General features: G+C 39.0%; 1 protein-coding gene across 1 annotated transcript in view; it reads right to left on the bottom strand.

Moving 5' to 3' along the window:
• Positions 1-21660, bottom strand: part of TINAG (tubulointerstitial nephritis antigen) — a 59176-nt gene that overhangs the window by 16335 nt on the left and 21181 nt on the right. Inside the window, exons 5-9 of the mRNA XM_089531138.1 lie at positions 21531-21654; positions 19501-19651; positions 9011-9188; positions 7109-7154; positions 5212-5335 (exon numbers count right to left, since the gene is read on the bottom strand). Of these exons, the coding sequence (XP_089387264.1) occupies positions 5212-5335; positions 7109-7154; positions 9011-9188; positions 19501-19651; positions 21531-21654 (623 nt within the window). The remainder of the gene's footprint in view (positions 1-5211; positions 5336-7108; positions 7155-9010; positions 9189-19500; positions 19652-21530; positions 21655-21660) is intronic.

The following is a 21660-nucleotide window of genomic DNA, read 5'->3' as shown; positions in this document are numbered from 1 at the left end:
GAAACTAAATCACTAGCAAGCTGTGGATACACAGAGAATCCATGCCTGGAATGAGATATCTGGCCAAAGCGAAGAACAAAGGATGGAGTAGCAGTAGCTGAGCAAGTGAACTGTAGAGACTCTGGTTGCTTATGGAGGCTTGGCATTTGACCGTGAGGAAATAAAACAGGATTCTATAGGCACCTTCACCTGAATGGCCACCTCCAGGCCTTAGCCTGGAGTGACTATTTGTTAATAGTCACCAGTATTGTGACTATTTGTTAATGAGGGTCCATTTGAAAATGTGGATTTGCTTATGATTACAGTGGTGGCCACAGTTGGGCAAGAATAAATGTGACTGGGGAGGGGCTGTCTATGAGGGGGTAGAGAGGGGAAAGGCCAGATGAAGATACTTCAAAGTTTCCTGTACTGAGAAAAAGAAGGAGCCAGACAAGTGAGTGACACACATTTCCTTCTTAGGATGTGCAGGAAAAAGAGTGTAAAGCTTCCCATGTACAAGATATAATCTCAGTTCCTTCCACAAGGGTTTGTAGCACAGCTGACATCATATTCATAACTGACATAAGACGGATATTGGGAACAATCCAAGTTTTCACATGAGAAGTATTTCACCAGCAAGCATAGCTTCCACTAAGAAAGATGTTATTGTGTTAAATTAGGGTAGCACATAACCTGCAGTGAGGGATTTTTGGGGGATTTTCAGCAGAGGAGGGAGGGGAGCACCAGTATTGTGACTAGTGAGATATGTCTGGTGAGAATGCAAGAGAGGGTCTTCTGGGTGGCTGCTCTGAGATTCTGGGACTCCCTTCCTAGGGAGACTAGACTGCTCCCCTGGCTGTCCCATTGACAGGCAAAGGTTTTTTTCTCATTCTGACAAGTACATTCCTTGTCCACAAATGAAAGAGCTTCCTCGGTTCTGATGCTCCAACTCTCCCTGTGGAAGTGCAGCTGGTACCAACAGGGCACATATTTCAGTGCCAGCCATCTCAAATTCTTTTTTTTTTTTGTCCAAGCAATTCGCCTGATTCTGTTTTGCTGCATTCCATTGGTTGCCATTCTTTTTAAAATGACAATAATATGTTTTTGGTGGCTTTTCCCCCCAGTTAACTATAGTTGTGCAGTATCTTGTTTTTCATCAGAGAAAAAGGTAGTGTTTAAAATATTTAAATAAGTAAGTAAGAAACAAACAACACAGAGATCACAATGGATAAAAAAGAAAAAATTAGTAAGGCTGAAAAGCACACAAAAGCAAAAAGCTTCTTTGTATTTTGGGGGGTTCGTTTAAATGGGTAGAATGTCCTAGGATTGCTCAGCAGGAGAACTGACTGTTGTGATGATTCATTCTTTAGAACATTAAAGGTTTGTGAATTAGAGTTAATCATAGAGGAATAATGTTCAGATGCTGTTCTTTGAACTTATATTCTTCTTTATCTTTAAACAGTGCAAGTGAATGTTCTAGCCCTGTGGTTATACGTCAGTAGTATGCATTGCCAGGCATAATAGTTTTATTCTCAACTTTCTGAGAATAACGCAACTGAAATCTTCTGGCAGAGATAGTGTTCAGCTTGCTCCTATGATATTCAAGGGTGTGCAGTTTTCACAACACATTAGCAGACCTTGGCAACATTACTTAACACATGACATGGTCGCAAAATCTAGGAAAGTTACTTTTGGACTGCAAGTCTGATGGGCATGATGGCTGAGGGATTCAGGGAGCTGTCATCCCCAATCTCTGTGAAACAGCAAAAAAGATGTTCCACACATTGTTAAGATTTAAATGCCATGCACAGCACAGTTATGTGGAAATAAGGTGCTGGAGAAGAGGGCAGAGGATAGTCAAAAAGACAAACAAATGGATCCTAGAAGAGAGTATGCCTGAACTCTCCCTGGAAGCCAAGATGACTAAATTGAGGCTGTTGTATTTTGGCCTCATCATGAGGAAAATGAATAATTAGAAAAGACAATGATGCTAGGAAAGGTGGAAGGCAGTAGAAAGAGAGAAAGACCACATGCCCGAGGGTTAGACTTGATCAGGGAAGAAACAGGCCTGGACCTGCAGGACCTGAGAAGTGAAGTTGATGACAGAGGGTCTTGGAGATGTCTTATCCACAAGGTCACCATGAGTCAAAAGAGATTATCAAACGGGGGAAAAGCCAGGAGTAAAAGGCATACTCCCAGCATAAGGGGAAGGGGGTTGGAAATGTCACCATCCCAGTGTCCTGACCACCAGCTGAACAAACCTCCTTCACCTGCTGCAGCTGCTAGCTTTTAAGGTGGATTGTGTATGTAGAATTAGTGGATACAGAGAAGTTACAGATCTAGGTTATGGATTCTTTACTCCAATATTGAATACCAGCCATTTATTATTTATAGTCATTCATCCATTCATTTATAATCTTCCTCTTCCCCTAAACTAGGACTGTATGATTAAAAGCTGTTCAGATAAAGCACCTAGAGAGACATGAGTGAAAACCTTCAAAAAGTAATTATTAAAATGCAATTAAACTATAAAAGTAAAACCTTAATTCTGTTGAAGTAACAAAATAGAAAAGTTGATGAACCTGTACACTCAGCCTTCCAAATCTACAGATTTTCCATCCCAGGATTCAACTATCCACAGATTCGAAATATTCCAAAAAACATAAATGTCAAAAAGCAAAGCTTCATTTTGCCATATTATATAACAGACACCTTTTTCCTGTGTCATTGTCTGTAATGGGATGTGAGTATCCGTGGATTTTGATCTCCATGGGGGGTCCTGGAACCAAACCCCAGTGGATACCAAGGGCCCACTATATACAATTTAAAGCCCTTGCAGTCAGTTCTGTTAGAGCTTAATTTGTTCACCACTTCAATATACCCTTGCATTTTCTTTGTGGGTATATGTCTTTTCTCTGCATCATGTTTAGTCCCCTTCAAAATGGTGGGTAAGGGGAAATTCACAGAATCTGTAATTTAATCATACTAAAGAACAATATAAGAGGCTCCAATGTTTCTAACCTAACAAAAACTTTATGGGCTAAATATTTCTGGCATTACTAAGACAGCAGGATAGTTGCCTACAAAACAAATGGGCAAAATAAATGGCTGCATATTTTATAACAGCTCAATTTCTATCAGGTTCAGGATGGGAGCGTTCCCCCTTTCCCCCCATTCAACCTGCGTCTTCCACTCCTTCTACTTTCTATTTCTGGGAGAATTTGAGTCAGGTAGTCAGAGAATTTAAGCACAGGTTTTAGTTTATGTTGAGTGTCTCCTTCTGGGGGGTTGTCTGCATTGCAGAAATAATGTGCTTTGACACCACTTTCACTGCCATGATGACACAATGCTATGGAATTCTGGGATCTGTAATTGTGTGAGACATTTAGTCTTCTCTGTCAGAGCTCTGGTCCCATAACAAACTACAGTTCCCAGAATTCCATAGCATTGAGCCATGGCTATTAAAGTGGTGGCAAACTGGATTATTTCTGCAGTGTGAATGGAGATTATAAATGCACATGACCATGTAGGTATATTGACTTAAAACTGATATAATAATGACATGGTGGTTTTTATATGCTTTGTGTTTTTTAGATATGTTTTTAACTTTGTATGTTTTTAATGTTAATTTTATACTGTTTTAACTAGATGATTGTAATTGTTTTTTAAATTCTTATTGTAAAGGTTTTTTTAAAAAAATTAGCTTGTGAGTCACATTGGGTCTCTTTCTAGGAGGAATAAATAAATAAAACACATGCAAAAAAGAAACTCATTAGGTTGCATGCTCAGGCTTCCTTTCTGAAAAGTTGTCATCAGAAGACATATACACAGGTGTGCATACTGATAATTTTCAAAGAAAAGAAAATATAGTCTCATGAGCTCAGCAGTGTGCAGCAAGTTTGGGAACCTGCAAGCAAGTCCAAATAACCTGAACACATAGGATGAAAGCAGGATGGGAGTAATTTTGATAGCATTTCCTATGTTTTGCTTTGAAACAGTGACTGTCAGTTATTCAAGACAAGCATTTCATTCAGTGTCAGTTTTTTAGATCAGTCTTCCTTGATCTCATATCTTCCAGATGGATTGGAATGCAACTACCATTATTTATAATCTATCATATCTAGGGAGTGCCAGGTTGGGAAAGCTGCTTTACATGACTATAGAAATAATATCTTGAAGTCAAGCAAAGATAACTTCCTGCGAATCCATGACACAGAACTGATTTTACTATTGTCACATTTAAAAGTATATGTAAAGGTTTTTATTCTCTCTCTCTTTCTCCCTCCTTATCTCTCATATATCTGTATGCATACACACACGCGCACGCGCACGCACGCACACACACACACACACACACACACACACAGAGAGTGTTCAAGCAAGTCTTTAGGGCAAACACAAACCGATTTCCTGGAACTGTTTTCAACTTCTAGAACTCCAAGCTCCTTTATTAGGAAATTACTGTATTAGCTCCCTGAATATTTAAGTGTCTCCTGTTTTAAAGCTCAAGTTACAAGATGTCTCATATCCTCTGCTCTGATAATAAATCCTTAAGCCATTACCAAAATCATTCTTGCTAGAGATAGAAATATAAATATTGTACCTCTAGTATACTGGGTGAAGTTTCGAATTAAGAAAAATAATTTGATTTTTCCCTCAAGCATAGAAGGGTATTGATTTATTTCAAAACACAATTATTTCACTTTTATTGGGCTATAGGAAATAGAAATAAAAGGGGAAAACTAATAGGCGATAATATGCCTACACCCCACCAGTTACTTACTTATGGGCTTTGAAAAAATGAGAGGGAGCCAAACAAGACCTGATCTTGGCACAGTGAAGTGAAGGAAGCAAAACAAAGAGGACAAGTCCTGTTTTGCCACCTGAGACCAAGGCAAAGTCTAAGATGGTGATCACTAGCATTTTATGTACAGAAACTGACTAGTCTGGCAGTCAACAATAACATTAGAAAAGTACTATCTCCATGCATGCACCTCAGAGCACCTTCTGTGGCCCAATGCCAGTTGTGTCACAAACAGTTTTATCCTCCATCAACTGCCCTCACTCCCTCTCTCACAGCATCTGCCACCCAAGGCAACCACCTCACTTTACGTAATTGTAGGCCTGGCCTGGAAACCAAGGAAAGTCTGCCATCGGAAGAAAACCTTAGATGTTATCGTTCAATATCTAACCATTGTATATTACATAGGTAACACCCATTGCTTCACTTACCCAACAATTTTAACAGAATGTGGCCTCTTCTCATAACCATTCTGTGTTTTCCCGTCTCTACTCCAAATGTGTTTATAAATCCCACTCTTGTAAAGAAAGAAGTCTTCATATACTTGCATGACAGCTAAAAAAATGTTTTTAAAAGAAAGAAAGATAATGCTTATTTTCTTTTATTTTTTTCTAATTTTATCTATTGCTCATTGCTGTCATATCACTTAGTCATTTGGAAAATTTTGTCTGACATTCTAAGCATAAACAAATAATATTTGAAAATATATGATACATTAGTCAGATTTGGAATTTAATATAGGGTGCGGTCTGGTGTATTTCTGTATTTGGAAGAATGTTTACATGTAATGTTAACATGACAATCTGACACCGTTGGATGTATTGTTTAATGAAAATAAAATGTAAGTGTAAGACATTTCCTTGTTTAAATAGAAGCAAAAGACATTGTGATGGTTCCTTTCTTTTTATGTTTGTCCTCCCATTCTTAACATTTCTTCCAGTTAATGTCCTTTTTATTTATATTTTCATTTCTTGGCTTCTTGCTTCATTATGTCTACATTTCCCCATTGCCATGCTTTCTTTCTTTTGTTAAGGTTTTAACTAAAAGCCAGAAACAACTGAGACCATCTTGATTCATCTTGACACACATGGGCATTTGGAAAGAAGTACAGACACCACTTCAAGTTGGCTTAAACTTGATAGACTGGATCTTCAAAATACTGATACTATGGTTTGCTTGCCTCTAATTTCTCTGCATTTCCAGTCAAATTATTTGCTCTTTTTGAATGTATCTTTACTCTGTACTTTCCCCACAATCAGTAGATAGCTGGTGGCTTTCATATTGGATGGGTGTGGGATGAATCCTTCCAAATTTTAATCTGGAGACAGTGATGGTGGTCACCCTATTTTGAAGGAAGGGTTAAGCATCTTGGATAGCTCTTTTAAAGTGCATGTCTAAACCCAGAGGCAATTCCCTTTCTTGCTGACATGGGAGCTACTGGCTTCCACTGTTCGTAGCTTGTCTTCCACTTTATTTTTCTTGGTAGTTTTTAAAATGGTAAATTTGTCTTTATCATGCATTAGTTTCCCCTCTCGCTTTCTGAAATCCTACAACATACTTGTGAGATGTAAATCTACACACATGCAGTTATATGGTGGTTGTGCTTTACCACAATTCTGCTGAACACCAACATTGTAAAGCCACTTGCATATCTGCCAGTGTGGCTCCTTGTTTTCCCATCATACAGTGGGAATATACAGTGGCTATTCCTGCAGTTCCATTGAATAAAGTGGTACACTTGACAATACTAAGGAATAGTTTCTACCATCCATGAATGCACAACTGCTTGATTAGAATCCTATTGATTAATCCTGACTAGAGTTGGTTGTTGTGTATCTCAAAGTCATTTCTGACTTATGGTGACCCTAAGGCAAACCTATCATGTGGTTTTCTTGGCAAGATTTGTTCAGAGGAGGTTTGACTCTATGCAGTACAGATTAGCCAAGGGAGTAAATAGGCACAGCTCCTTCCTTTTCTCTGAAAAAAACAAATATAGAACAGAGATGAAAAACACTATCAATACTCTTAGGTTTGACAGGGGAGAGCTGGGCAGAAGATGCAGGAACAACTTATGGCGACACTATTAATTTCACAGAGTTTTCTTAAGCAAGGTGGTTTTGCCAGTTCCTCCTAAAATCTAGCCTACAGCACCTGGTATTCATTGGCAGTCTCCCATCCAACTACTAAACAGGGCTGATCCTGCTTAGCCACCAAGAGCAAACAGGATCTGGTGCCTCTATCTGTATATCCATCTATCTGTCTATCTATCTATCATCTATCTATCTATCTATCTATCTAGAGGCCAACATTTGCTCCCCTTTTCTTTACCTTGCACTGGCCCGTTTTCTTTAATTTCTTTCATTATGTCAGCCTCCTAAAGATGGAGAGGAAAAGACACCACATATATATATATATATATATATATATATCCACATTTAACATTCTAGAACAGATATGAGAAATAGATGAAAAAAGGTATGGTACATTTAACAATTATGATAAATGGTTCAGTCTTTTGGGTTGCCCAAAGCACAAAGAAGCAAAAGCTATATAAGTTTCTACTTAATGCCTTAAAATTTCCATCTCTTCTGATGTTTTTTTCCCCAATGAATTTCAAAGTGCCTTAGTTCTGTTATAAAATCACATAGGACTCCCCCCCCCCCCCTTGCTTTGTTTAGGTTTTGGTTTTTGAAAACATGCCCCTTTGGAGATGCAACATAAAAATTAACTCCATTGTGTCTCTGTAATAGAGTATTTATAGAGCACTATAAGGTTTGAAAACACTTCAGTTATATCATCCAGATACAATCATCCCTTTGTATCCATGGATTCTACATCCACAGATTCAATCATTTCCAGCTTGAATATATATATATATATATATATATATATATATATATATGAAAACCCCAAACCTCCAAAAGGCAAACCTTGATTTCACCATTTTATATAAGGGGCACCATTTTATTATAATGGGACTTGGAGAATACATGGATTTTACTATCCATCAGGGGTCCTCAAACTAAGCCCCAGTGGATACCAAAAGGCCAGCTGTAATTCACATTTAAGAGTTTAATCTGGATCCCGATATAGCAGAGTTCTGAACCATAGAGAGAATTCCACTTGTGATCCAGCAGGACAAGGAGACAGAGGTCAACACATGCAAGGAAATACAAACTTAAAGTCTCATTTATCATATTACCCAGGTTAACTGTTCATGAATTCAGTCAATAGCCTGAACAGTATGAATGTCTTTATGTCAAGCTTGCCAGGCTAAAACTGGAACAGGAAGCTAAAACCTAAACTAATTTATCACACTAGTGAGTTCCAGTGGGAAAACGGGTTTTAAAGGAGAATTGAATTGGAGTAAACCCAGAAATGCCCGAAGTTTATCACACAATGTCACTGTTAAGATGAAACAATGTGAAGTTAAACTGGAGAAAAAATGGCAGCTTTTACTTTCAGGAAATTCCGAAAGTAAAAAGGTGGTGTTTTTCTCCGGTTTAACATTGGTTTAACTTCGCATCATTTCACTTTAGCAGCAATTCGGTGTGATAAACCTCCCGAATTTGCAGGTTCTGTTTACATTCTAATTTAATTTAACTCTCCTTTAAATCTTGTTTTCCCATGGGATCTCGCTAGTGTGATAAAGCCCATAGAAGGTATTTCATAGTTCTCAGAATACACAGAGAGCAGATCATTTTTACAAAGTGAAGAAAATGACAGCCTGCAACCAAAAACACTGATGATATTGGAAATGAATTCAGTAGTTAGGCTGCATCTACACTGCTGAAATAATCCAGCTTGATACCAGTTTAACTGGCTCAATGCTATGGAATTCTGGGGATTATAGTTTTGTGAGATATTTAGCCTTGTCTGTCAAAGAGGTCTGGTGCCACAACAAACTACAGTTCCCAGAATTCCATAGCATTGAGCAAGGCCAGTTAAAGTGGTGTTAAACTGGATTGTTTTGGCAGTGTGGAAAGCCTCTTAGAAACTCTTCATGATAGTTACATATGGCTTATAGAGCTAAAAACTACTTTATCAGTCTTTTGAAAAGCTAGCGGTTTTCTGATGACATCACAAATGGAAAAAGTAACAGCTAGAGCTGAGAATTTGGATTTCTATTTGCCATTTACCTGTGAAAAGATTTTGTAGGAAGAGCTGCACTGATGAATGGAAAAAGTAAATAGCTAAAGCTGCGAATTTGGATTTTTATCTGCCACTTACCTGTGAAGAGATTCTGTAGGGAGAGCTGCACTGATAAATGCGGTTGGATGGTTCAAAGTTATTTGGACAGGGCTGCATGGCCTGCCTTTTCCCTTCTGCATCAAAGACAGTTGAAATTGCACAAGGGGTTTGGAAAGGCTGGTTCCAAAACAATGGATAGCAAGTGTGAGACACCAACCTATTGAAATAGCATTGCATCATGTTACCATCATCATCTCCTAATTTTTAAAATGTAATCTGCAATACATCACTTCTTTAGGGCTACACTTGTGGCCCCAAAGTAAAGATCAGCTTTAATATCTCACCATGGATTTGCAATAAAATGCATAAATTAGCAACTAGTGAGCAAAGAGCAAGGAAGAGAGGGAATCCAGATGGATACTGTTTGGGTCACAAATGTATACTGTGTTTAATTATTGGTGTAAAATCAACGAAATGGAGCCAGATAGACTTCCAAAATTGTGTCTCTTTGAACCGTTACAATCCCATCTACAAGCAGTTTGGTCTGCCCAATTAACAAACTATATAAGAAGTTGTGGTCTTTCTGTATGTTGTACATTCAGTGACCAAGCAAAAAAGAATGCGAGACAAAGAATACTGGATATTGAGGACCAAAAGGATATAGCCACTCTTAGTAAGGTAGATAATTTAAAATGCTTGAGCCAATACAAATTGACCTTTCAATTAGCAAACTACCTAAAAATTCAAATGCCAAAACACCTGAGGGAGATATTGACCTGTGTCAGATATGAACAGCTTGATACCATGGTAAGGTTTGGGAGATTTAATGGCATTCCTTATAATGAGCAAACCTGTATTTGTGGCGATCATGAAATTGAGGATATAGCTCACATATTATTTAATTGCCAACTGTACCAGCAGGAAAGAGACCTGTATCTCGGTCCATATATCAAATGAACAATGTACTGGTATACCCACATTAGAACAACATACTTCATGAGCGGTCAAGACTCAAAAATATCTTTCATTACAGCTCGATATATAAGCAAAGCAATACACCTGAGATCTAGATATGTGGGGATGATTAGGGTAAATTGCAAGGGTGATGAAGAAGTTTGATGTATGATTGTAACTTTATTCCGACTATTTATCGTATTACTGACTTTTGTATTATTATTATTATTATTATTGTCTACCCATATATCTTTTTTTAACCTTTTACACAGAACCTTATAGAGTGATTTATTAGTTTTGTGTATATATATATATATATATAGTTTTGTATCTATAGTTTTATTATATTTTTATTCTTATTTCCTCATATTTCCCTCTTATGTTATCTTATATAACTCTTATTTAGAGTTTTACATAGAGTTTAATATAGAATTATATAGAATTTTATCTATTTTGTATTTTGTATTGTGGTAGTTTGAGATGGCCTATGGGCTAATCAATAAATATTGATTGTATACTGTAGACACATCAAACTCAGTCACCTCAGCAGCCAATTCAGAAAAAGTTACACTCTTCATCCCAGTTGCTGCACTCACTAGGTACTTTTGGCCACTCCACAGGTGCCAAGGTAAGGTGATATTGCGAATTATAAATCCCATCCAGAATTGTATTAATATATTTCTGTTTATTCTAATATTTGCATCTTTGGTTTCTAAGTATATAGGACACTTGCTTTGAAAACCTGGATATGAATGAAGTGGTTTGAAAATTTCATAAATAAATAATTTGCACTGGACAGCCTTTTCTGATTCCCTGTCCTCCAAGCTAGTCATTTTCTATAGTGCCACAAGTTGGTTAGGGAATCTTTGCTTCAGTGCAGCTGCCCTTGATTTGAATCCCAACAAATATTTTGTACTGCAGCTTCCATCATCCATAGGTTATAGAGGCTGGAGCAAAGGATGTAAAGATTTGTCACACTCTGTCTTGTTCAGTCTCTATCTTGTTTAGTTTCTCAGATTCTAACACAGTACCAGAAAAATGGATGATCACTAAGTTAAGAGCGTCTGATTGCATTTAGTAATAGCAACATTGCTAACAGGATTCTTCTCCCCCCCCCCCCCCAATCTACAAAATTCAACACTATTCAAGCAGTAAAAAGAAGATGGAGCTATTATTATGCAGCAATTATTCTGGTAAGGTTTTCAGATTCTTCAACAAGACTGATTGAACTCATTCTCAGTTAATAGCCTGTACCTGCCATTACACTGTCTGTATATCTAGGAAATCTGAAAGCCAAGCCATTCAGAAATTCTTTGTGGAGATATTACCAGTCCCTGCGGATTGAATTTCAGCTTTGTAAATTCCTAAACTTCAGATATCCTTTATATCAAACTAACTGCTGATAAAGGTTACTGAAATGGCAGCAAAGACATTCAGGTTGTATGCATTAAAAAAAAACCTCCTCTTTAACTTCTTGTACTTTTACTGTTCAAAAAGCAGAACATCAGGAAAACGTCTAGGAGTCTAAGTGTTAAATCAGGCTGCATCTGAAAACCCTGTCTCTTGGATCATTTTATGGGCCTCTTCCATTGCCTACCAATTCCCTCTAACTCAGACCTTGCCCTAAGCCTACATTCTAGAACATATCACCCATTATCTAGAATGGGGAGCCTCTGGACACTTTCCACAGTAGTATGCAACAATCCTTGCACCTAGGCTATTTGCAACATGGATAATCTTCTTGCAAAGAGCAGGACGAATGGGTGTTAGGAAACAAGGCAAAGTGAGGCAGCCCCATCAGGCAGCAGCTTCCAGCAAAGTATTGGAAGAAAGAACTATGTACTGACATATATCAATCTTGAACCTCCTAGACTAGCCTGTGTAAATCGGTCTCTGGCATCATCAATAAAAGACTCTCTTCACTGGAAAGACAGTTCTACTAGAGTGAAATACATATCTGAGAGAGAGGAAAGGTAGGGTCTGCTCTCACAGGTTGCCATGCTGCAGGAATAATTCAGTCTGACATTGCTTTAATGCCATGGCTCCATCCTATGTGATCCTGGGATTTGTAGAGTGCTCTGACAGAGAAGCTAATTACAGTGTGCCTGCATCATACACAGGCACCTTTTATGTGGCTTCCAGTTTATGCTGAAAGCCCTGCACCATTCAATAAATGGCGTGCGCGCCCACGGCACTCACACCACCATGCCACCACGTGCATGAGCCCTATTATCCTTAATGGGACTCGAGCATAGGCAGAACTTGCCTTATACGGTGGGGTCCAGAATGGATCCCTATGTAAGGCAAGGGAACACTGTATCTCACAAAATTACAGATCTCAAATCCCATAGCATTGAGCCTTGGCAGTTAAATTGGTGTCAAACTGCATTAATTCTTCAGTGTAGATACAGCCTCAATGAGGTGGGGGGAGAGGGGAGGAACAGTTTTGTGAGATGAACTGAAGTCAAGCTTGAGGTGTATCAGTCTATAGGTTTGGAAGAAGCAACAGACAAGACAAAAAGGAGATACACCAGGAAACCCCAACCTCCTGACTTCACCTATTATCCCTATTTGCAAGTGTAGGTGCATGTTTCTTCACTTCCAACATCCCTGTGGTACACTGGAAGATAGTGACCCATTTTTTGTACTGGATAAAGATTCAGCTGCTGGTTTGATCAGCTTCATTGTGCATAACAAGGAAAACTATTTTTATTCTCCATCTCAGACATGGAAATGTCTGGGAAGAGCCCTGCACCACACACTAGGTTCCTGTTGCAGCAGTTAATGGTAGTTAGACTGTGGTGTGTACATGGACAGTGGAGGAAAATGGAGAGACAGAGGGAACAGGTTAATGCGTGGATGTTCAGCTCTTTGAGCTTTGTAAAGAGGGGCAATGGATAATGCCCTTTATTCGTTTTGCTGTACACTTTTTTCTCGTGGAGTGAATAGGATAAGATTTATTACCCCAATTCTGTGCTGCAGCTCAAGAAATGTCTTCATTGGAAAAATGCATAGAACACAAAGAACTAGATTGCTGTGCTAAACATATGCATTCATGTAAAAACCATTTATGCTAAAAAGGGCAATTTTTTAAATTGCCCTTTGCATAACATGGATACTAAATAGACGTAAGGGGGAGTGGGTGGGGAGCAAAAGCAAGAACAAATAGAAGTGTCAAAGGATGCTTAGAAGCTGTGCAGTACCTGATTTTAGTTCATCTGCATTTTACTTTCTAAAATGTACTGTTTCTTAAGATCTGCCTAATCTGTGAAATCAAAATGAAGGCATGAAAAGTCCTTTCTCACTTGCCCAGTAACCACGTCAGTCCCATTGGGTGTACAGCTCCACAGATGTATATCTGGAGTGTCACCCAATACAGTCCACATCTGCTGCACCCCTCTAATGATGCCACTGGGTCCCAGTGAGGGTAAAATGGGAGGGGGGAATATGTGGTTCTTCAAATATCAAACTACATTGGCCCTGGCCAGGATAGCTGATGATGAGGAAACCACTGGTTGCATTTTTCAGCCAAGAAACCAATGTATTAATAGAAGCATAGTTTTCAAATCAATGGATGTAACAATCCTCCTATATTCTGCACTGGTCAGGCCTTCTCTGTAGCACTGCTGTCATTTCTGGGTGCCTCATTTTAACAAGGGTATAGACAAGTTGGAGCGAGTTCAGAGAAGTGCAACAAGGAGGATAAGATGTATGGACAACAAGACATATGATAAAATGTTGAAGGAGCTGGGCATGTTCAGCTTGGTGTACAGTACATTGAGAAGTCAAGATCACACTCTTTAAATACCTCAAGGGCTGCCAAAAAGAGGAGGGTGAAAGCTTGTCGTTTGCTGCCCCAGGGGGTGGAAATATGTCTAATGGCTTTGAGGAGGGCAGATTTCAACTGAACATTAGAAGGAACTTCTTGATAGTGAGAGTGGTTTGGCAATGGTGGTAGGGTATCCTTCTCTGGATGCCTTCAGAAAGAGTACAGACAGCTACCTGTTGGGGAGACTCTAGTAGAGGTCCTGCATTGAGCAATGGGTTGGACTCTATGGCCTATAGAATCTCTTTCAACACTCGGATTCTATGGTATGTAAGGGAGCATAAGGATTTCTAAATGGATGAGAAGTCTCCAGTTCATCCAGGAGTAATGAAAACCAACTGGCTTCACTGAGAGAAGAAAGATATGTTTCAACTATTTATCCAGATGCTTGAGAGAAAGATCAACTGACGAAGCCTTCCACATTATTTGAGACCATCTGGTGTGTGTGTGTGTGTGTGTGTGTGTGTGTGTGTGTGTATATTAGGGTTATGTGTGTGGGTGTGGATGTGTGTCAAGGTTGTGCAACTAAATCAGCTGAATTTCAAATAATGAATCCATTGGGCTGATTTCAACTGATTTGTATAATTTATTTCCTCTGGCATTTTGTCTTTATTCTCTGTTAGCAACAGTTTGTAAAAGAGTTGTGGTGATTAGTGTGTGGTTGTTGCTCTTGCTGTATCTTTCATTTCTGTTTGTCTTAAGGAATAGCTTAATGAGTCTGTGTGTGTTTTAGGTAGAGAAACGTTATCCCACACACAAACCCCTATTATGGGTATAGGATACTTACTATAAACACAGGCAATTGGTTTTAAATGTTTATTTTTTTGTGAAACCCACAATGTTTCCTTAAATGCTTCATCAAACTAATTTAGGAAATTGATATCCCACTGATGTATAAGTTGTTTTGATGTCCAACACCACAATGACAATGATAAATTGTTGTGTTGCACATAAAATAAGCAGAGTAATTAAATGACAGAGAACAAGCACATAGAATTTAGATGTCTCCCATGAAAGGGAATTCTAATTTTCTTCACCCATGATCTCACACATTATCACATTATGGGTAATTACAAGCATTAATTAGGCCCTATCACACTCATACAGAATAATTTTCTATTTAAATCCAATTTTTAAATCCAATTTCTATATTTTTGGAGGGAAGAAGCAGTCCAGTAATTTATTTATTTTTTCAAATGCATTTTCCTTCTCATTATTCTTGGAAGCATGAAGACACATTTCTACAGTGTGTGTGTGTGTGTGTGTATAACAACAAAGTTTACAATATGAAATTATACATTTCTTTCAGAAAAAAATAAAATAAGAAACCCCCCTGCCCCCATCCAAATAGTGCTAGGCTGTCTAACTATTAAATTATCAAATTATAACAGTCTTCCAGTTGATTTGTCTAAATATTGTACAGTTCTTCTTCCTTAAATCTATTTCTTTCTATTATATAAATTAAATGTTTCTCCAAAAAAAGTTTATTGCTGTTCCTTAAGGAATAGATTTCTTCTAAATTTCTGTTTTGCTACCGAAAATCTTCCTCTCCTTCTCTCCTTTTCTTTTTCTTAATTCTTATCTCTTTTCCCCCTTAATTTATATAATTCCAAGATTTCTCACAGTAATCTATTAGAGCTTGCCAACTTTGTATATGTTTCTCAGAAGATTCTCCTCCTATTGCAATCGATACTTTATCCATTTCATAAATTTCTATCATTTTAAACTTCCAGTCATCGAGAGATGGAATATCCGCTGTTTTCCATTTTTGTGCAAACAAGATCCAAGCTACTGAAATGATGTACAGGATCACTTTCCAGTATCTAAGTCTATCTTTTGGTTGTATTCCTTGAATCATATTTAAAATATATACATCTGGAGTATACTCAAAAGGTATCTCTAGTATCCTACATGGAAATGCTGTAACTAGGGACTTATTATCATTGTTTGTTTGTTTGTTTGTTTTGCATATAAAACAGTATTTACTGCATAGGAAACAACATTTCCTGCACAGAAAATATTTTGGACAGAAATGTTATTTTCTTTCAAAATACCAAAAATCCCCCCAAACCAAATTTTGTGCAGAATAAGTCCTTAATTTTAAAGGTTACAGTCCAGATTTCTGCTTGTCATGGTTTCTCAACACTCAAGCAACACTTTTAAAAAAATATTTTTGAATACTTTTCAATATTCTTTCCAACAAATTTCAGCTCCACAAAGTTCCTGCAGCCTATTCAAAGGAGTGTTCATAAAACAATATTCAAAAGAACAAAGATTCAGAATTATATATCTATTTACACACTTTCAAACCCTAAACAACTCTGTTGAAGTGGGGGTGGGATTAGTGAGGGAAGTGATTCCTGCAAACTGTAACCTGTTAATCCCTTCTGTACAAATTATTTATTTGGATGAATATAATCAGGAGACACCAGAATGGGGAAAAATCAGTCTAGTTCTGCCATGTGCATGTTCTGTATTTGTTCCACAGAAACTCACACTCTCAGTTATTCTGCATCAGCTGTGCAATGGGACGAGCATCGCATAGGACTATTTTAGGACCATGAAAGTTTATTTCCAGAGATGCAGAGATGACCATTGTGTTGCAAGAAGCATGAAAGCAGTGTGAGGGTGGAGCAGAGTAATGATTGTTGTTGCTGCTGCTGCTGATGTTGCTCTATGCCTTCAAGTCATATCTGACATACGGTGACACAAAGGTCCCATTCTCACTGGGGCATTTGCCCTGGGTAGATCCGGGTCGGCTTCACTATGCCGGCACCGAATCTCTCCGGCAAGACGTTCATACTACCTTTACCCCGATCAAAGGTCCCCAGTGCAATTTACCCTGCTTGACGATCTCATTTCCAGAAGGGGTGCTTCAAGATGGAGCCTCCATATTGTTAATCAAACTCACTTCTGCTGTTGTCAGTGGTAACATGTCGTGCAACCATTCGCCAAAGGCATGGATGCTACCCCCCTCCTTTAAAAAAAACGAGCAGGAATGTTTGTCATTTTGATAGATTATGCAAATGCTACATGCTCCAGGGAAGGAACCCCTCAGCTCCCTCTTTAGGCCCCTGGCTCCTAGCCGCCCTTGGCAGCCTCACTGGCAGGGAGCCTGTACAGAGCAGACCTGAGCCCTCCTCTGCCTCCTTCTCCTCCTCCTCCCTCTGGCTGAGAAGGTGTGACTTGGACAGAGAATGTGCCTTGAACCGGCACTCTATGGCGCAGCAGCACTCTGTTTCCCTCTCCTCCTCCCTCCACGAGGGTCCCCAAAAGACCCATGCCATGGCTGGATCACTCAATCCAGCCATGGCAGAGGGGAGGAGGATCCCCGAGGGTCCCCAAAAGACTCCTGCCATAGTTGGGTCGAGTGAGACCTGGGTAAGGGAAGACAGCTGGCAGAGGAAGCAGAAAGAGGAGGAGGAGGAGAGGGAAATGGAGCACTGCCGCACCGCACAGTGCCAGTTCAAGGCACATTCTCTGGCCAAGTCACACTCTCTCAGTCAGAGGGAGAAGGAGATGGAGGAGGGCCCAGGACTGTTCTGCCCACTCCCTGCCAGTGAGGCTTCCAGAGGCGGGTAGAAGCTGAGGGCCTAGAGAGGAAGCTGAGGGGTTTCCTCCCTGGAGTATGTAGCATTTGCATAATCTGTCAAATTACCCCAAAAAAGCATGTGAGAGGGGAGGCATGTTCCACCCACTGCCCACCCTCTGACCTTTAACCCTCTCCCTAAAATTGTTCACATTTGCTTGCACCGGCTTTTCCGAAAAGAAATGGGGAATACCCCGCTTTTAGAAAACCCACACTGAGGGGGATTTGTCCTGGATTGGGTGTGCAAAACCCGACACCAGTGGGAACTTCCCACTTTTAAACCGGGTTGCAATTCGGTGCAAAAGGTAGTCTGAATGACCTCTTAGGTGAATATATCACAAGGTTTTCTTGGTAAGATATGTTCAAAATTCAGAAGGGGTTTGCCTTTGGCTTTCTTTGAGGCTGAGACAGCATGACTTGTCTAGCATCACTCAGTAGGTTCCATGGCCAAGTAGGGATTCGAACCCTGGTCTAAGCAGTTGCAGCCCAATGCTCAAATTCACTGGTACCACACTGGCTCTTGTAAAGTGGTGCCAAATTTACAGATTTATAGGAGGTTCAGAGGAAAACATTTAATTCAAAATGAAAGCATTAGATGTAAAAATCCCCTGTGGGTAAAGCAGTAATTTTTTTATTTAAAGCACATTCGTATACTTGTCTACTCAGAGGTAGATCTCAGTGGAGCTATTGTGACTTACACACATGGGAAAAGAGGACTGCAGAGTTTAGTTACTGAAGCAAAAAGGTGCCAGTGGTATCTTAAAGACTGAAGATTTATAGTGGCATAAATGTTCTGTAGGAATAATCTGGAGATTCCTCATCAGATTCATCTGCCACAGCAAATTCACACAGCATCCCTGCTGGATTAAGTTACAAAACATGTTCCTATGAATGGGATCTAATGGCCAAGTATATGCTAGCCAAATACCAAATTTCATTCCAAGCTAATTTGAAACCTGTTTATGCCAGTTATTAGAGAGTCCAGGGTTTACCTGCCTGATTTTTGCACTCAACCCTAATCTTAAAACTCAAGATATTTTTGTATCATTAATTGTACAATATTCCAAGGATATTAACACTGAGGGTGTTTGTTGTATCATCATCATCATCATCATCATCATCATCATCATCATCATCATGTTTTCACTGCCTTTAAAAATAAATTAATGTTTTTAACATGCCTATTTAACTATTTTTTGCATTTTCAATTGTTTTAATACCCCCCCCCCCCAAAAAAAAATCAATTATATCTGGGTTTTAACCTATATTATGATCCACCTGGAGTCTCATTCAGGGAGGAAGATGGGAAATAAAATAAATAAATAAATAAATAAATATGGACAAGTGAACCCAAAAGAGATACATGCATAAGGCTATTAAGGAGTTGATGGATGAAGTGACTTCATATTTATACCCAACAATGCATTAGCATATTAAAGAAGTGATTCAGTCTTGTTTGGGTTTAATTTCCCTGCTCTTTATCATAGCCTTTCTGGCCAGTTTACAATAAAATCCATTTATACTGTCTATAAGACAGTGTGGTGCAGTGGTCTGAGTATTGGACAAGAGGTAGTCTGCAGGGGTTGCTACCCTAAAAAGTGGGCTAGGTATGCTATTGTTTTCATTACATTTTCTGGTTTTACAGGGATCCCAGCAGCAGCAGTGAATTCTTAGGAGGAACAGCAGCTTCAAAGTGCCAGCATGCAATAGTCGTTTAGGTGTTAAAGACTCCAAGAGACCAGAGTTTGAATTCCTCCTTGCCAGTGGAAACCCACTGGGTGACCTTGGGCAAGTCACAGTCTCTCAGCCTTAGAGGATAACAATGAGAAACCCCCCCCCAAAAAAAAAAAAAACGTGAGAGAGTGTCATAGGTCAGAGTTGATTTGAAGGCAAGTTACAACAGTTAAAGAGATACCAATTTCCATGCTTAAGATTTGCCTATTTTCTGCTGCCGCCTACTATCTCAGCTGTACTAGCTACATATATACTGTGACTACTTTTGTACTTTTGGATGTTTAAATATGGAATGTTTTTGTTTCAGAATTTTATATATATTATAATGTTGTAACAAATTTCAGATGGTAAAATAGATTTTCTTAGAACATTATTGATTCTGATTCTTCTAAACTTTAAAAAAAAATCACAGGGGAATACACTTACCCATGTTTCTTGAGGTATGACCAAGCACCCGTTATGCTTCCTCCTTTGCATCCATGTTGGTTCGGGATGTAACAAGAGATCAAATGTTGAGGGGAAAGATTGTCTGTGAAACGGCCTTGAGAATGAATTGCTATTCTATCTGCAGCAACACCTGTTTATGGGAAACAGTCAGATTCCTAAGTGATCTGTGTTGGACTTTCATCATTTTTACTGCACTGGGAGTATTAAACCAGCATCGTGAAATACATGTAGTGTTCTTTATGGCTAGGAAGTTATCACTCTTTAATACAGTAGGGTTCCTTAAAATTAAGGATGCACTGTTTATGAATTTGCACAAATACAATCTGCATGTTTGGCCAATTAGAGGGATGCTGAAATAACTTAAGATGCTCCTATGTTTTTACCTAGAGCAGATGCACTATCTAAAGCATATCTGACAAAGATCTATAATGATCTAGTACTTGGATACGTGAATCTCCTCACCCACTTAAACAGGACAGGACCATCTCTTTGACTTGCCACCATCAGAGGTTCTGTTGGTGTTGATGTGAGAGAAGCATTTCTCTATCTTGATGCCCAGGTTGCAGAAAGCTTGCTCCAAAAAAATCTCTGTTTGATTCCACCTTAATAGCTTAATAGCAATTAAGAGTCACCTTATTTGTTGATACTTCATTTGTTTGATTCCCCCAAGATGCCATGGCAATTAAAGTGGACTCATAGGACTATAATTGTGCAGTGTGAAAGAGCCTCAATGTTTTCAAACCTCTGCAGGGAAAATGGTAAAAGGCTGACTCACAGATTTAAAATGAGAGACGGAAAATGACTGATCATGATTTTTAAGTTTTGGAGACTGTGAAAAATGAGACTGCTGACTAGTTGCAACTCAAATACATAGTACCTGCTTGGTGTTAGGATCTCTATGGCTGTGTGGTAATAGCATGAAGGGCAAGAATAAGGCAGAGTGTAACCTGCTGGGAAAGAGTAAGGAGTGGAAAATTTGGAGATGGGGGGAAAAGCTGACCTTAGTTGGCCTGTGAGAGGAAAAGAAGTAATGGGGGAAGATAAATGGAGTATTCAACACGAAAGAAGGAAACTGGTGGACCTCCATCAGGGAAAGAGAACTGATACATAAATAAATGATACTGTCTCCTTTTCTGTGTAGTGATACCCGCAAGGATATCCTTACTATGTAAAGGTGACTGCACTCCTTCAATATGAAAGTGGTGTGTGTACTGTCTCTCTATTTAATTCACGGGGAAGATTAGTGTGTGAAAGAATTCCGTTTTCACATTTCACTGGGTACACAGACCTGGCTTTTCCTTCACATTACTACTTTCTTCTTCTTCTCTTCTCTGCTTTAGCAACTTTAGGAAGTGGAAATGAAAATGCTTTTTGAAAAAAAGAAGCTCCCAAGTGTGTGTGTGTGCATTTCTTGTTCCTATGCCGGATTCTAAAGCAGAATTTATAAATATTCCTTGCCTAAAGCATATCTTCCAGAATCCCCCAACCAGTCCCAATGCTGTCTGGAAAATGGTGGAAGCTGTGGTTCAAAAAAAGACATTTTCCATGTTTGGGAATTAAGTAACATATACAGTCATTATCTCAAAGTAAGAAGCACATCCTTCAGCCTTTCAAAAATGAAAATATGGGACATATCAGTGTGAGCAAGATGGCAGAAATTATTAATGAGAAATAACAGACAAGTTAGGAGAGGCCTCAGCTCTTTGCATTTGCTTTAGGGTACAGGGAAGGACAGGACTCCATCCCCCCACAAAGTTGAGTGCAAACTTCTTCTGCACTTTGAACTCAATTTGCACCAATTGAAGTAAGCTGTGGATAAAGGGGGGATGGGCCTTTTTAAAAGCAGCTGAAAAGTGGGATGCCAGAGGATTAATTAGGACTGCCTCTGTCAAACAGGAATAATTGGAGGGTATGAAGAAGTCAACTGCTAACTGAACACATTTAAGCAACAGATGGAGTCTGTCACATTTCTAAGGTGGAAGAAAGAAAAAAGAGAAGCAATATTTTACTTGCAGTTGAAAAGGCCCAGGATGCTGCACAGTTTCTTTGATCCAAAGGGTCATGAATCCAACCTGGCCATTCATGCCAGGCCACAAAAAATTCAGGGAAGTCAGCCTCTCCAGTTATGTTTCCCTAAAA

The sequence above is a fragment of the Sceloporus occidentalis genome, unplaced genomic scaffold, assembly GCF_023333645.1.
Source record: "Sceloporus occidentalis isolate IW3139 unplaced genomic scaffold, rSceOcc1.0.p SCAF_6, whole genome shotgun sequence".
NCBI classification, from domain to species: Eukaryota; Metazoa; Chordata; class Lepidosauria; order Squamata; family Phrynosomatidae; genus Sceloporus; species Sceloporus occidentalis.
Note: the sequence above shows the minus strand (reverse complement) of the source record. Positions and strands in the feature narration are given on the sequence as shown.